At 45.1% G+C, this 15,833-nt stretch overlaps 1 protein-coding gene and 1 non-coding gene across 2 annotated transcripts in view; both read right to left on the bottom strand.

The window, feature by feature from the left end:
* The window catches only part of SVOP (SV2 related protein), a 108,618-nt gene that overhangs the window by 13,351 nt on the left and 79,434 nt on the right, over positions 1-15,833 (bottom strand). Inside the window, exons 11-12 of the mRNA XM_010360524.2 lie at positions 12,094-12,170; positions 895-1,002 (exon numbers count right to left, since the gene is read on the bottom strand). Coding sequence (XP_010358826.1) covers positions 895-1,002; positions 12,094-12,170 — 185 coding nt within the window. The remainder of the gene's footprint in view (positions 1-894; positions 1,003-12,093; positions 12,171-15,833) is intronic.
* On the bottom strand, positions 4,645-4,747 carry LOC115900122. The gene has a single exon (XR_004059802.1). It is a non-coding gene; the product is annotated as a U6 spliceosomal RNA (small nuclear RNA).

Below are 15,833 nucleotides of genomic sequence, written 5' to 3'. Positions count from 1 at the left end.
GTCACCACTCTGAGCCTCAGTTTCTTCAGTTGTAAAATGGGAATAACTAAACGACTTCACAAGATTAAATGAGATTGCATCTGTAAGACATTTAACACAGGCCTTGGCATACAATAGGTGCTCAATAAGTACTAGATGTTATTGTAGTTGTAATAATTATTCCTCTTAAAAGAAAAAAAAAAGATAGATCACCTTTGCATCACATGCTTGTCTGGATTTTTGACACTCTACTGTTCCTTTCCAGTGTGCCTGGTGTTGGAGGATGATTCTCCATGGGTTTCTCATATTTCTACACATCTTATGAGCAGAGGAACCAGCTGCCCTGTTGGTCCAGGCTACCGTGTCAGAGTTGTTTGTATAGCAAACAACCTTGAAGATACAGATACTGTTTCCCTCTGGAGCAAAGGGCAGATTTGCTTATTGTCCAATATAATAAAGATGATGTCTCCCTTAGGGAGGTTTCTGGCAGGCCATTATAAAATATTTGGGTTCCCTAAGCTTGGGGTTCCCCAGCTGTGTTGTAAATCCATTGCATGTGTAGCCTCCACCTGGGTCCTTCCTCATCATCCCCGTGGGACTTGGGGGCAAGGAAACAGTCACCAAGGTACTACTCAAGCTGCTTGCTATAATAGTCTTTTGTCTCTGACCCAGAAGTCTCATGTCTTCCACCAGCATGCATGAAACTGGGCAGCTTAACTTGACAGCCTTCAAGTAGGGTAACATCTCAGCCCCTTCACAGTTCTTGACAACTTATAGTTAACAATTGAAAAACAAAGTCCCTCGCTGACTAAAAATGGGATTTGCTTCCAGGTAGAGCAGACAGAGCCACTGGCTGAACAATTGCCATATTCCCAGGCTTGCCTGACACAGCTTCACCTTGCACAGGTCCCTCACCTGGAAACTCAGAGAGGGTGGTCCACAGTAAGTCCATGTAATCCTCCTCACTCAGGTACTCGCAGGCCAGGCTGCATTTTGCCTCTACTGCCTTCTTACGACTGGAGACTGGGGTTGGGAGACAGAAAGAGAAGGGGAGTCATATACAGAGTCTGGAATCACACCTTCCTGCTCCCCATACCTCCTTCCCTGGGATGATCCAGTTTAGATGCCATAGAAAGAGCCCAGACTCAGAGACAGGCATATTCAGGTTTAAATACCAAGCAGCAGTGCTCCAGCTTCATATCTCTAAGTGTGAGTTTCCTCATAAAACTGGGGCAAATAAAAGCACCATGCAAAGGGATTGAGAGAATGAAAGTGGGCTATGCGTATGAATGTGCTTAGCCCAGAATTGGCATGTAGTAGGCACTTTAGTGGCAGACAGACTCTAGGGTGGCCCCCATGATCCCCGCTTCCTGGTAGTCATATTCTTGTGTAATCCCCTCCCCTTGATTGTGTAGGTGGGGCCTGTCACTTGCTTCTAGCCAATTTAGTACAGCAGAGGTGACAGAATGTACGTGATTGCATTCCATAAGACTGAAATGTCCATCATGCAGGACTGTCTCTTATGCTTTTCCTTGATGACTGTGAAGGAGCAAGTGGCCATGTGGTTGGCCTATGTGGTGACAAGGAGCTGAGGGCAGCCTCTAGTTGCTGAGGGCAGCCTCAGCAGACAGCCAGCAAGAATCTGAAGCTCTCAGTCCTACAACCACAAGGAATTGAATGCTACCAACAACCAACATAGGTGGGGTGGTAGGTCTTTCCACAGTTGAGCTTCCAGATGAGAACCCAGTCATCCAGTCCTGGCTATGCCTTGATTGCAGCCTGGCAAAGGACCCTGCTAAGTTGTGTCCAGACTCCTGACCTACAGAAGCTATGAGATGATAGGTGTGTGCTCTCTCAGGTCACTAAGAAACAATATACATTTATCATCTCATAGTTTCTGTATGTCAGGAGTTTGTGGTAATGCTGTTATGCAGCAATAAATAACTAATACATGCTTATCACCTGTTCCTGTCCCTCACCATCCACCCCTAACCTTTTTATTGAAAGCGAGTTGGAGTGGAACCCAGTGGCCAAAGAGGTGATGGAAACAAGATCTCATCCCTGGTCCAGGCAGAGTTAATAAAGAAGGATGAATGCTACATTGCTCCCTTCCTGACCTTGCTTTACTCTCAAACTATGGGACTAATCTCCTAAAGATAGAGGTGCAATGGTCTGAAATGTGTCCCTCCAAAATTCATGTTGAAACTTAATCTCCATTGTGTTGGTATTGAGAGGTAGGGACTTTGGGGAAGTGATTAAGTCAAGAAGCCTCTTCCGTCATGAATAGGATTAGTGTCCTCATTAAAATGGTTGAAGGGAGCTCGCCAGCCCTTATGCCATCTGAGGACACAGTGTTTGCCCCTTTTATCATGTGAGGGTGCCACAAGAAGATGCTGTCTATAAAGCAGAGAGCTGTCACCAGACACTGAATGTAAAGCACCTTGATCTTGGACTTCCCAGCCCCCAAGACCAACATAAATAAATTCCGTTGTTTCTAAGTCACCCAGTCTAAGGTATTTTGTTATAGCAGTCAAAATTGATTCATACACCCTATCTGAACCAACCATTTAACAGGTAAGACTCAGAGAGGGTGAGTGTCCCCCAAAGTTGTTCCACCTACACCTTCACCATCTCAGGTGTGGCATCTCCATCCTTCCAGTTGCTCAGGCAGAAAGCCCTGGAGGTGTCCTTGACTCTTCTTTTTTTATTAAACCCTATGGACAACCCATCAGCTGTTCAACCTTCAAAATACATTAGAATAGGATTGGCCACATCTCATCACTGCTGAGACAGAGCAGGGACCACATCTCAGGAGGCTTCTGCCCACCCCCACCCCAAACATGGAAATAAAGGAAAATCTTGAGTCTCTTCAAGAGAAATACCAGGCACATAGCTAGCCTTGAGAAGTAACTGAATAACTTAATAAACAGGAAGGTAAAAATACCTTAAAATAATAGCCACCCAAGGAGGTCAGAGCCACAGATGTTTGGTTCCCTATGGAAACTAAAGATAACATCTTAACATATGTCCCTGAGTTGGTTTCAGAAACCCGGAACCCACGAAATGGAAAATGCTGACCACCACTGAGTAGACCTCAGATAAGGGAGAACTGAGGACCCAGCTCTGACCACTGACCTTGATTATAAATCTTTTCCTGAGGGGCCTAGAGAGAGTCACGCCCAAAGGCCAAACCTTAACATTCCTTCCTGCTGACCTCAAGTTTTTGAAAAAACCTCCCTTTTTTACCAATTACAAATCAAAGAATCTCTAAATCCACCTGTAAGGCCCCTTGATCTTCAAGATATCCCAATTTCAGGGTCCAAACCAAGGTATAGTTTCCACGGATTGACCTATGATTTTGTCTGTAACTTCTACTTTCCTAAAATGTACCCCTGCCTTTAAAAACCCTTGCTTGTAAGCCATCCAGGAGGTGGATCTTCAGTGTGAACTGCCTGTTTCTCCTTGCTTGGCACCCTGCAAATAAACGTCCTCCTTTCTCCCACTGCAAACTTCAGTATAGATGTTTGGCTTTACCGTGCTAGGTGAGCAGACCTAGGTTCGGTTCAGTAATACTGCTGCCATCTTGGTCTGAGTCATCATCAACCATCCTCTCTCACGTGGATTACCAAAATAACCTTCCAACTAGTCTACCTGCTTCTATGCTTGTACTCACTTTCTCCCCTGACCTCCCCACCCAGCCATGGTCTATTTCCAACACGTCAGTCAAAGGGATCCTTTTTAAACCTAAGTCAAATCACTGTCATTCCGCTTAAAACTCTGCAGTGACCTGCCATGACACACACAGTAAAAGCCAAAGTGCTTCAAACATCTCTAAGGCCCTATATTATCTGGCAGTCAACACATCCTTGATCCCACCTTCTACTTCTTCCTCTGTTGCTCTACTCACTCTACTCCAGCACACTGGTCTCCTTGCTGTTCCTTCGGCAAGTAAGGCATGCGCCTGCCTCAGTATCTTCACACTGGCTGCTCTCTCTTCCTGGATTGCCCTTTATCCTTCCCCATGATGAATTTCCGCACTTCCTTCAAGTCTTTCTTTGAATTTCACCTTCTCATTGAGACCATCCTATTTAAAATTTAACTCTAACCACTGCCTCTTTCTCTGCCCTACATTCCTGACCTATTTTTTTTTTTTTTTTTTTTTTTTTTTTTGAGATAGGGTCTCACTTTGTCACCCAGGCTGGAGTGCAGTGGCACAATCACTGCTCACCACAGCCTTGAACTCCTGGGCTCAACCAATCCTGCCACTTCAGCCTCCCGAATAGCTGGGACCACAGGCACACACCACCAGGCCCAGCTAATTATTGTATTTTTTGTAGAGATGGGGATTTGCCACATTGCCCAGGTTGGTATTGAACTCCTAGCCTCAAACAATCCTCCCTCCTCAGCCTCCCAGTTGCTGGTATTACAGGTGTGAGCCACCACACCTGGGCTTGTTGCCATCTTTATGTTCATGAGTGCCCAATGTTTAGCTCCCACTTATAAGTAAGAACATGTCGTATTTGGTTTTCTGTTCTTGTGTTAATTTGCTTAGGGTAATGGCCTCCAGCTGCCTCCATGCTGCTGCAAAGGTATGATTTTGTTCTTTTTTGTGGCTGTGTAGTATTTCATGGTGTACAGGTACCATATTTTCTTAATTCAATCCACAAAAATATGGAATGCTTCATGAATTTGCATGTAATCCTTGTGTGGGGTCCATGCTAATTTTCTCTGTATTGTTCTAATTTTAGTATATGTGCTGCTGAAGTGAGTGTGTGTGAAAGCCTTTGAAATGGGCAAAAATGTCTTGTAGTTATACCTTTATAGGTTATCTTCACTTGTCATTGACTTTGAGCTATGTTGTAGAAAAATGATAGTAACGTAAATGATTCTTTTATTAATACATAGAAATGCAAATAGAGCGTGGCGGTGATGCAATTGGCTGCCCTATATATATTGACCAGTTTTGCCTCTAATTGTAAATTCATTTCAGCATTTCCGAGTGCCTGTATATGTATTTGCTTTGACTTCTCCTTTGAACCAGTTGCACCCTCTTACTGGTGTCAGTAGACAATTCTCTTTGGGTCTCTGGCATTTCTGCATGTTTTGAATAGAGGCACTGATTACCTTTGTTCTGGACTATATTTTCAAGGATATTTGTTTAGCAAACAGCCTTGGAAGAAAGAGAATGTCTCCCCTTGGCACAAAGAGTAGTTTGCTTATGGCTTTCAAAGATAGACTGTCTCTCTCTGGAGCAAAGGACAGACATGCTTACTGTCTAGTATAAAAGATTGGGGTTCTCTAAGCTTAGGGTTCTTATCTTGTTACACAACTCAATACTTTTGTAGGTATTGCCTGCCCCTCTTCGTGTTACCCGGGGATTGGGGGCTTAAGGAACTGGTGTAGGAAAATGCTGATACCCTGGCTACTGCAATTGCTATGAGTAATATGGTCCTTTGTCTCTGACCCGGGAGTGTTGTGTCTTCTGCTAGCACCTGTGGGAACTGTGAAAGGCTAACTTGTCAACTTGCAAATAGGTCAAACTCAGACTTTTAGTAATTCTTGATTCATTTATTAATTAATGAGTTAATTGAAATCTTTGTCATGTATTAATTTTGTATTTGTATGAGAGGCATGATTTTACCTTTCATTTAGAATTTTTCCTTTAACTCATCTATCACCTTGTAATATACTATATAATTTCTCATTATGCTATTATCTCCCCTTTCCCCCAAATATAAGCCCACAGGACAGAAATATTTGTCTTTTATTATTAGAATTCACTGATGTATTCTAATGACAAAGACTCTCTGTCTTTTTTTTTTTTTTTTTTTTTTTTTTGAGAGAGGGTCTCATTCTGTTGCCCAGGCTGGAGCAGGATTGTGCAGTGGCACAATTTTCGCTCACTGCAACCCTCCACCCCTGCAGGCTCAAGTGATCCTCCCACTTTAGCCTCCTGAGTAGCTGGGACCACAGGCACACATCACCACTTCATCAGGCTACTTTTTTGTATTTTTTATAGAGATGGGGTCTTATCATGTTGCCCAGGCTGGTCTTGAACTCCTGAGCTCAAGTGATTCACCTGCCTTGGCCTCCCAAAGTGCTGGGATTAAAGGCATGAGCCCCCATGCTCAGCTGACAAAAACTCTTTTTCTGAGAGAGAGAGTCTCACACTGTCGCCCAGGTTGGAGAGCAGTGGTGCAATCTCGGCTCACTGCAACCTCTGCCTCCTGGCTAGAAGCAGTTCTCCTGCCTCGGCCTCCCAAGTAACTGGAATTACAGGCACATGCCACCGAGCCTGGCTACTTTTTGTATTTTAGTAGAAATGGGTTTCACCATTTTGGCCAGGCTAGTCTCGAACTCCTGACCTCAAGTGGGCCGGGCTGGTCTCAAACTCCTGACCTCAAGTGGTCCGCCTGCCTCGGCCTCCCAAAGTGCTGGGATTACAGGTGTGAACCACCGGGCGCAGCCAAACCCCACACCCTCCCCCTGCCCCCGCCGCCCTTTTAACCAAACTTTTGTCAGGCTCCTCTGAGTCTTTTAAAAAATTCATCCTCACCCTTGGACTCCATCTAGTTTTGACAAGATACTGCTGAATCAGTCTAGCGAAAATGCACACCTTTGATATTTTTGATCCAATTCCTCACACCCCACCTTTGATATTTTATCACCCTGGCCTGTGATGGGGTTCAGGACATGCCAACCCCCAAATATGGCACCTTGGCATATTGAATATTTTAATCCAAAATAATTGGAGAAACAGCATGTGGAGAAGGGGCCTCTGACCTTCCTTTGCCCCTCACCCCTGAAGCAGGTCATAAAACCCAGGCGGATTTTCTGGCTTTTTTTTTTTTTTTTTTTTTTTTTTTGAGACAGAGTCTCACTCTGTCACCCAGTCTGGAGTGCAGTGGTGCAATCTCGTCTCACTGCAACCTCCGCTTCTCAGTCTCAAGCGATCCTCCCAGTTCAGCCTCCCAAGTAGCTGGGACCACAGATGCATGCCACCAAGCTCAGCTCAGTTTTTGTAGTTTTGATAGAGACAGGGTTTCAACATGTTGCCCAGGCTGGTCTCGAACTCCTGAGTTCAAGAAATCTGCCCGCCTCAACCTCTCAGAGTGCTGGGATTACAGGCATGAGCCATCATGCCCGGCAATTTTATGACTTTGTTTCGAAGCAGATCATAAAACCCTCAGGTGAGAGGTGCCCTGCCTATACCCAGAGAAGAAGAACACCCTTATCTCTAAAGACACACAGACAGAAAAGAATCTGAACAGGGCTTGCTGACTTTCCCCTAGTTTGTTACCACTAGGTCACACTCTTCATCCTGTCATATTTCTCTACGACTCTCCACTGTTCATCAAATCTAGCACAAAAATACTCAGGCTTAACCATTTCTCCAGGTCTTCATTTCCTTATGAAGGCTCCTATGCCACATCAAACTTAGATGAAATACGTTCATGTTTTTCTTAATCTGTCTTTTGTTATATGGGCCTCAGTCATAAAACCAGGATGAATAGAAGGAAAGATATGCTTCCTCCCCATACTTGCCTTTAGCAATAAACCTATTTATTTATTTATTTATTTTAGAGACAGGGCCTCGCTCTGTTGCCCAGGCTGGAATGCAGTGGTGTGATCACAGCTCACTGCAGCTTTGACTTACCCGGGCCCAGGCGACTCGCCTGCCTCAGCCTCCTAAGTAGCTGGGACCACAGGCATGCTAATTTTTTCTACATTTTGTACAGATGGGGTCTCACTATGTTGCCCAGGCTGTTCTCGAACTTCTGAGTATAAGCAATTCTCCCCCTTTTGCCTCCCAAAGTGCTGGAATTACAGGTGTGAGCCCGGCCCAGCAATAATCCTATCAAGTCAGTTTAACCAGAAACCATCTTATCCTTGACATTTCCTCTTAGTAATTTTCCATTTTCCATCTCACTCCCCCACCCTGCTCCCTGGCTATAAATCCCCACTTTGAATACTTGCGTATACAGAAAGGAGCCCAGTTCTATACTGAGGTCTCTCTTCTCCTATTGCAATTATTACTAAATGAAATTTTCCTTCACTTCTGTCCACCTCTGGCTTTCTTGGACACTGACACATAGACCAGTACCTGGCATATAGAAAATACATACTAAGTAAATGACTTGCCCAAAGTGACACAGGTACTTGGTGCTGGAACCCACGTCTCCTAATTTCCAGCTGTGGGCTTGTTCTACAGTTTCATTTTCCCACCCAGGTATAAGAGAGCTTTTCAACAGGGGTCAGCAAACTCTGGCTGAATCTGGTCCCTTGCCTGTTTTTCCTGACCTATGTGCTAAAAATGTTTTTTTTCAAATGATTTTTAGAAATTAAAAGAAGAAGAAATAATGAGGCATAAAAATGACACAAAATTCAAATTTGCTTGGAAACACAAGTAATGCTTGTTCATTTATATTTTTAAGAGAAAGACCTTGGATAAATTGAATGTAACAGAGTTTAATTGAACAAAGAGTAAATCATGAATCAGGCATCCCCCAAGCCAGAATAGGGTCAGAGACAGACTGGTGCTGCCAAGTGTTCAGAGGTTTACGGACAGAAACAGGAAAGTGACAGAAAACAGAAGTGAGATACAGAAACTGCTGGACTGGTTATAGCTCAGTATTTGCCTTATTTGAATAGAGTTTGAACAGCTGATTGCTTTTTTTTTTTTTTTTAAAGACAGAACCTCGCTCTGTTGCCCAGGCTGGAGTGCAGTGGCGCCATCTCGGCTCACTGCGCCCTCTGCCTCCCCAGTCAAGCAATTCTGCCTCAGCTTCCCGAGTAGCTGGAATTATAGGCACGTGCCACCACGCTCGGGTAATTTTTGTATTTTTAGTAGAGATGGGGTTTCACCATATTGGCGAGGCTGGTCTTGAACTCCTGACCTCAGGTGATACTCCCACCTCGGCTCCCAAAGTCCTGGGATTACAGGCATGAGCCACCATGCCTGGCCAGTTGACTGCTTTTGAGGGGCGGAAATCAGCGATTGGCACAAGAGTAGATTACAGTCTGTTCACACATCAGTTAGGTTACCCTTCACTATGAATGGGGAAACCTTTAGACTGAACTTAAAATATGCAAGGAGGCAGCTTTAGGTTAGACGTAATTTAACAATATACCGTCCACCGTTGTCCTGCTACAAACAACAGAGTTGTATGGCCTGCAAAGCCTAAAATATTTACCACCTGACCTTTTATAGAAAAAGGTTGCTAACCCCCATTTCACAACATTCCCCTGAATCCTTAGTTTAATCACTAGGATGCTTAGCTTAAGGATTCTGCTCTTAGGAGATGCAATCTGTGCTCAATCAATACCAAACCCTATGATTGACTCTACAATCGAAGCACATCAGCAAACATTTAACACAGACTCTCCCACAATCCCGCAGCGAGATGGGACTCCACTACCTCACTCAGTCCTTACACCAATAAACAAAACTATTCGCTGTGATTGTAGAGGCCTAATATAAAAGATAATTGGGCAAACCCTGAACACAAGCAGGAACTTGATTCTTTTAGCCTCTAACCTGAGTTCAATGCTGAGAATTTAGTGTTATCTTAAAAGTCAGAATGGCTTAAAAGCACAGGCATGAAAAAGCATATAGACTTTCCTTTGCGTTGGTTTCTTTTGGTCCAGTGGTTCCCCCTCCAGCTGCACAACAGAATCACCTGGGAGCTTTCAAAACTCACTAATGCTTGGGCTCCACCTGCCCTCCCAAGTCCTGATTCAATGGGTCTGGGTATTGTTTAAAAGCTTCCCGGGTGAGTCTGTTATGTGGCCATGGTGGAGAGCCAACTTGGTCCTCAAACTTAACGTGCACATTACAATTACTGCACAGGATCACATTCATAAAGCTCTGAGTCCTATACTTCGTGAGGGCTCTTTAGGGGATTTGAGATGAAATTTTTATTTATTTATTTTTATTTTTTACACACAGAGTCTCACTCTGTCACCCAGGCTGGATTGCCGAGGCTCAATCACGGCTCACTGCAGCCTGGAACTCCTGGGCTCAGGCAATCCTTCTGCTTCAGCCTCCCAACTAGTAGCTAGGACTACAGGCGCACACCACCATACCCAGCTAATTGTTTAAATTTTTTGTATAGACAGGGTCTTGCCACGTTGTCCAGACTGTTCTTGAACTCCTGGCCTCAAGTGATCCTCCTGCCTCTGCCTCCCAAACCACTAGGATTATGGGTGTGAGACACCATACCCAGCCATAATTTTAACCTATATTAAATTTTCACCTTAAAATACTATTAGGCCCAGGAGGTCAAGGCTGCAGTGAGCTATGATCACACTACTGCTCTCCAGCCTGGGTAACAAAGCAAGACCTTGTCTCAAAAAAAAAAAAAAAAAAGAAAGAAAAAGAAATGCTATTAGAAAAAATGAACTGAGAGGCCATTAGTCTGAGACAGCTCCAGTGTTGTGGGGTCCTAGGTGAGCAAACTGAAAGCAGCTAAGAGTAACTTAACTGCAAACCAAAAATGAAATCCTAAGCCCCCAATCTGCTGAACGGATCCCTTCTTGGCCAAGGGGACCCCAGAGAAACCTGAAAAGCTGAATTCCGGCCACCATGGGAAGGAGGTTCAGACATACCTCCTTCTTATACCCCCTCCCTTTTAGGGTTTAGGCACAACTGACCAGCATTAACATTAAAACAAAGATCGTAAGACCGACAAAACAGACTCTTCGTGGCAATCAGATACCAAAGTCCAACTTGACTCTAGTAGAACATCACTCGACAGACAGCAGACCCTGAAGGAAATCAAAATATTTTACTCCCAAATATATTTCTTTTTTTTTTTTTTTTTAAATGGAATCTCACTCTGGCGCCCAGGCTGGAGTGCAGTGGTGCGATCTCGGCTCACTGCAACCTCCACCTCCTGAGTCCAAGCAATTCTCCTGCCTCAGCCTCCTGAGTAGCTGGGATTACAGACACATACCACCACACCCAGCTAATTTTTGTATTTTTAGTGTAGACGGGGTTTTGTCATGTTGGCCAGGCTGGTCTCGAACTCCCGGCCTCAGGTAATCTACCTGCCTCGGCCTCCTAAATTGCGGAGACTACAGGCATGAGCCACCGCGCCTGGCCTGCAACTTTTCAGCCTCTTTTCTATGAATAAATAAATAGATAAATTAACTAACATGCTATTTCTTTTTGCACCTGTAGTCCCAGCTACTTGGGGGGATGAGGTACGAGGATCTCTTGAGCCCAGGAGGTGGAGGCTGCAGTGAGCCATGATTGTGCCACTACACTCTAGCCTGGGTGAAAGAATGAGACCCTATCTCAATAATAATAATAATAATAGGCCACACACAGTTGCTCACACCTGTAATCCCAGCACTTTGGAAGGCCGAGGCAGGCAGATCATCTGAGGTCAGGAGTTTGAGACCTGCCTGGCTAACATTGCGAAACCTCATCTCTACCAAAAAAATACAAAAATTAGCCAGGCATGGTGGTGCCATCTGTAATCCCAGCTACTTGGGGGGCTGAGGCAGGAGGTTTGCTTGAACCCGGGAAGCGGAGGCTGCAGTGAGCCGAGATCGAGCCACTGCACTCCAGCCTGGGCAACAGAGTGAGACTCCATCAAAAATAAAAAATAAAATAATACTAAACATAAATAAAATAATAAAAATTTTAAAAAGGAGGATTCACAGCAACCCATGCAAAGGGGCCTAGTTTACCTGAGCTGGCGGAGAAGAAAATCTGTTCTGTTTTAATCCTATAAGGAAAGTCACTTTGAAACAACTCATCTGCTTTTTGTTCCCTGTTTGTTTTCTTCAGCTCTTTTCTACTGATTCATGAATCGCTGTCTGCTCAGACAAACTCTTCAAAATTGCCTCTGTTTTTCTTTAATGTGTCTTGGTTTATCTTTTAACAGTGCGAACTTCAGAGCCCAAACCCTGACGTAGATGTGGCTCCGCTAAGGTTAGCTCCATTGCGATGACTGTCCAGGTTTCTACAGGGTGTCTTGGAAAACACAGAAGTAGTAGAAGGCCAAGTCCCTTAAGGGCAGAGCCTGGAGTGGGAGTGTGTGCATGACTGTGTATGTGCCGAGGGTGTGGGAGTCGTTAGCTGGCAAAGACAACCAAGATACTCACTGCTGCAGACATCTCCTGCCTGGAAGAGTTCTGTGGTGAGTAGCACTAACCCGTAGTAAGAGAACGCATTGGAAAACCTGCCAGGAGAAAGCAAGAAAGGTAAATAAATGATCAGAGGAATGCAAGTCCCCTTTCCCTACCCCCTTGGGAAGGGCCAATGTCTACAGCAGCAGGAACCAGTCTTTGGGCAGCACTGGGATTTTGGGGACTTTACTGGGGACCTTGAGCAAGAAGATGGCAGGTAAAAAAGCATCATGAGATGATCAAAGGGAAGTGATCCTGTGTCCTCTGAAAGGCCAAGAACTGTCAGAGGCGTTTGAACCAGAGCACCTCCATCTTGAATAAGGGTTGGGTAAATGAAGGCTGAGACCTACTGGGCTGCATTCCCAGATGGCCGGGCATTCTAAGTCACAGGATAAGATAGGAGTCGGCCAAAATACAGGTCATACAGACCTTGCTGATAAAGCAGGTTGCAGTAAAGCAGCCAGCTGTGAACCCACCCAAACCAAGATGGTGATGAGAGTGACCTCTGGTCGTCCTCACTGCTACACTCCCACCAGTGCCATTACAGTTTACAAATGCCATGACAACCTCAGGAAGTTACCCTATACGGTCTAAAAAGGGAAGGCATGAATAACCCACCTCTTGTTTAGCATATCATCCAGAAATAACCATAAAAATGGGTAACCAGGAGCCCTGGGGGCTGCTCCGCCTATGGAGTAGTCGTTCTTTTATTCCTTTACTGTTTGGAAGATGGTGCACTTCCGGGTTCTTCTTCACCAACTTTTCCCGCGCGCGCGAAAATGCAGCCAGCACCCAGGGAGGGTGCAGACCAACCGGGCATGCGCCAGGTGACGTCAATTCGAAGAGACCAAGATTTACCTGGTCGCACCTGCGGAACGCCCCCCGACACGCCCGTGCCCCGCCTATTGCCCTCCCACTCCTAGAAAAGCGGCTCCAGATGGCCGCCACGCGCGGACTTCCAGCCTCACTCCTGTCGGGGTGTCGGGACTGTATCAGGAACCCCGCCCGAGAGCCCCACCGGGGCGACTCTGCCGGCCTCCTTTGCCGGAGGCTGACAGACCTCTCCCCCACACCTTAGGTGACCAAAAATAAATTTGCAGTTTTGCTCCTACCCTTGCCTACCCGCTGGTTCTTTTGTGCACGCTCTGGTGGTCTTTAGAAAAACAAATAATTTACTTTCTTAATAAACTTGCTTTCACATTACTCTATGGACTGGTCTTGAATTATTTCTTGCACGAAATACAAAAACCCTCTCTTGGGATCTGAACTGGGACACCTTTCTGGTAACAGAACTATACTATACCAGAGACACAACACCTCCAAGACTGTCTACCCAACTGGCAATAGGGGAAAAATGGGACCCGCCTCTGGAAGAAAACAGTCCCATTATCATCTTTTAGGGCTCTGGGTCAAGTGCGTCAACTTGGACATGTGATTTTTGAATTTCAGAGCAGAAAGACACCATTTATTAACTCCTGGCTGACCCAGGAACTAGAATACTCAAGTTTGTAAGACTGGAATATTCTCATCCAGTAGAATAGTTATATGAAAACTCAGTCATAATCAGAAGCCAGTGATGTATTTCCTTAGGTTACAATGTGTGCAAGCAAATTTAGTGACTTTCATAATGCACTAAAATTAGTCTCTAATTAATTGCTTCAGTATTCAAGGAGCGTTGGCCCAACCAAATTACATGTGCTCAAAGGTGGGTATTCTCAGCTCTGACCCCCACCATCCTTTAAAAAAATTCTGCAGGCTCACTGAGTTGATTGGGCTCTCAGGAATTCGGGGCAGAGCTAGAGGCTGTTCTGTATGTTATCAAAGCTTTTTTCTCCTCTTCCCTGTAATTGACCACCTCGAGGACACTTCCCCATTAATTAGCACCTTTGCTAAATGGTGAACAGAAAAATGAGAACTGGTCAAAAAAAGAACATAAAGCCTTAGGCCAAGTCAAGTTTGTTCACTGTTAATGATGTGTACATGAATTGGTGCAAAGAGACTTGAAAGATGACTGCAGCTCCAATTCATTGTGGAGTTTAAGGCGATTACACTCTCCAAATACCACCTCCAACCCACACCTTCCGTTTCCAGCACGCTTCCACGGGTGTTATTTAAGAAAAGGTCCAACAGGACCTTAAAAGAATGCCCTTGTTGACCAAATCAGTGGCTCCCAAAATATGTGCCACATGCCACCCCTGCGGTACCCAAGGGGCAATATGGGCTACAGGGAAGACACTGACATAGTATAAATACACACACACACACACAAAGACACACACATACACACATACACACACATAAGCACACACAGACACATACACGCATACATACACACATGCACACATACACATACACTCACAAACACACACAGACACATACACACAGACACATGCACACACACAAACACACACAGACACATACACAAACACACACAGACACACACACACGCGCACACACACAAACACATACACACACAAACACACAAGACACATACACACACACACATACACACAGACACATACACACACAAACACACACAGACACACACGCACACACACAAACACACACACACACACAGACACACATACACAAACACACAGACACACACACACAAACACACAAGACACAAACACACGCAGACACACACGCACACACACAAACACACACAGACACATACAGACACGCAGACACACACAAACACACACACACAGACACATACACACACACAAACACACACAGAAACACAAACACACACAAACACACATAGACACACATAGACACACAGACACACACACAGAAACACACATACAGACACACAGACACACACACACACAGACACACACAGACACACACGTGCGCACACATACATGCACACAGACACACACGCTCACATACACACACATACACACACGCACATACACACGCACATACACACAGAAACACACATACACACACGCACACACACACACACACACAAACACATACAGACATGCACGCACATACACACACACACAAACACACACAGACACACACACACATACACACACACACAGGTATTTTTGAGACAGGGTCTTGCTCTGTTGCCCAGGCTGGAGTGCAGTGGTGCAATGTTGGCTCACTGCAGCTTCTGTCTCCTGGGTTCAAGCGGTTCTCATCCCTCAGCCTCCCAAGTAGCTGGGACTACGGTGCCCACCACCATGCCCGGCTAATTTTTGTATTTTAGTAGAGATAGGGTTATGCCATGTTGGTCAGGCTGGTCTCAAACTCCTGACCTCAGGTGATCCACCTGCCTCAGCTTTCCATAGTGCTGGGATTACAGGCATGAGCCACTACACCGGCCCACATAGCAGAAATATTCAATCGTATTGGGAAAGAAAAATTCCCTTTTAAGTTTACTTTCAATTCTTTCAATCATTTTAAATTATATCCCAGTCTCACTTATGTGCTAATGAGTCCTTAACACCTCCCCTTTCCTGTCTCTTTTTTGTTTTTGTTTTGAGACAGGATCTCACTCTCTTGCCTAGGCTGGAGTACAGTGGCATGATCACAGCTCATTGCAGCCTCGACCTCCTGGGCTAAAGTGATCCTCCCACCCCAGCCTCCTGAGTAGCTGGGACCACAGGTGCACACTTCCACAGCCAGCTAACTTAAACATTGTTTGTAGAGAAAGGGTTTTACCACGTTGCCCAAGCTGGTCTCAAACTCCTGGCCTCAAG

Source organism: Rhinopithecus roxellana, chromosome 10 (genome assembly GCF_007565055.1).
Source record: "Rhinopithecus roxellana isolate Shanxi Qingling chromosome 10, ASM756505v1, whole genome shotgun sequence".
In the NCBI taxonomy this organism is placed as follows: domain Eukaryota; kingdom Metazoa; phylum Chordata; class Mammalia; order Primates; family Cercopithecidae; genus Rhinopithecus; species Rhinopithecus roxellana.
This window is presented reverse-complemented; position numbering and strand designations above follow the sequence as displayed.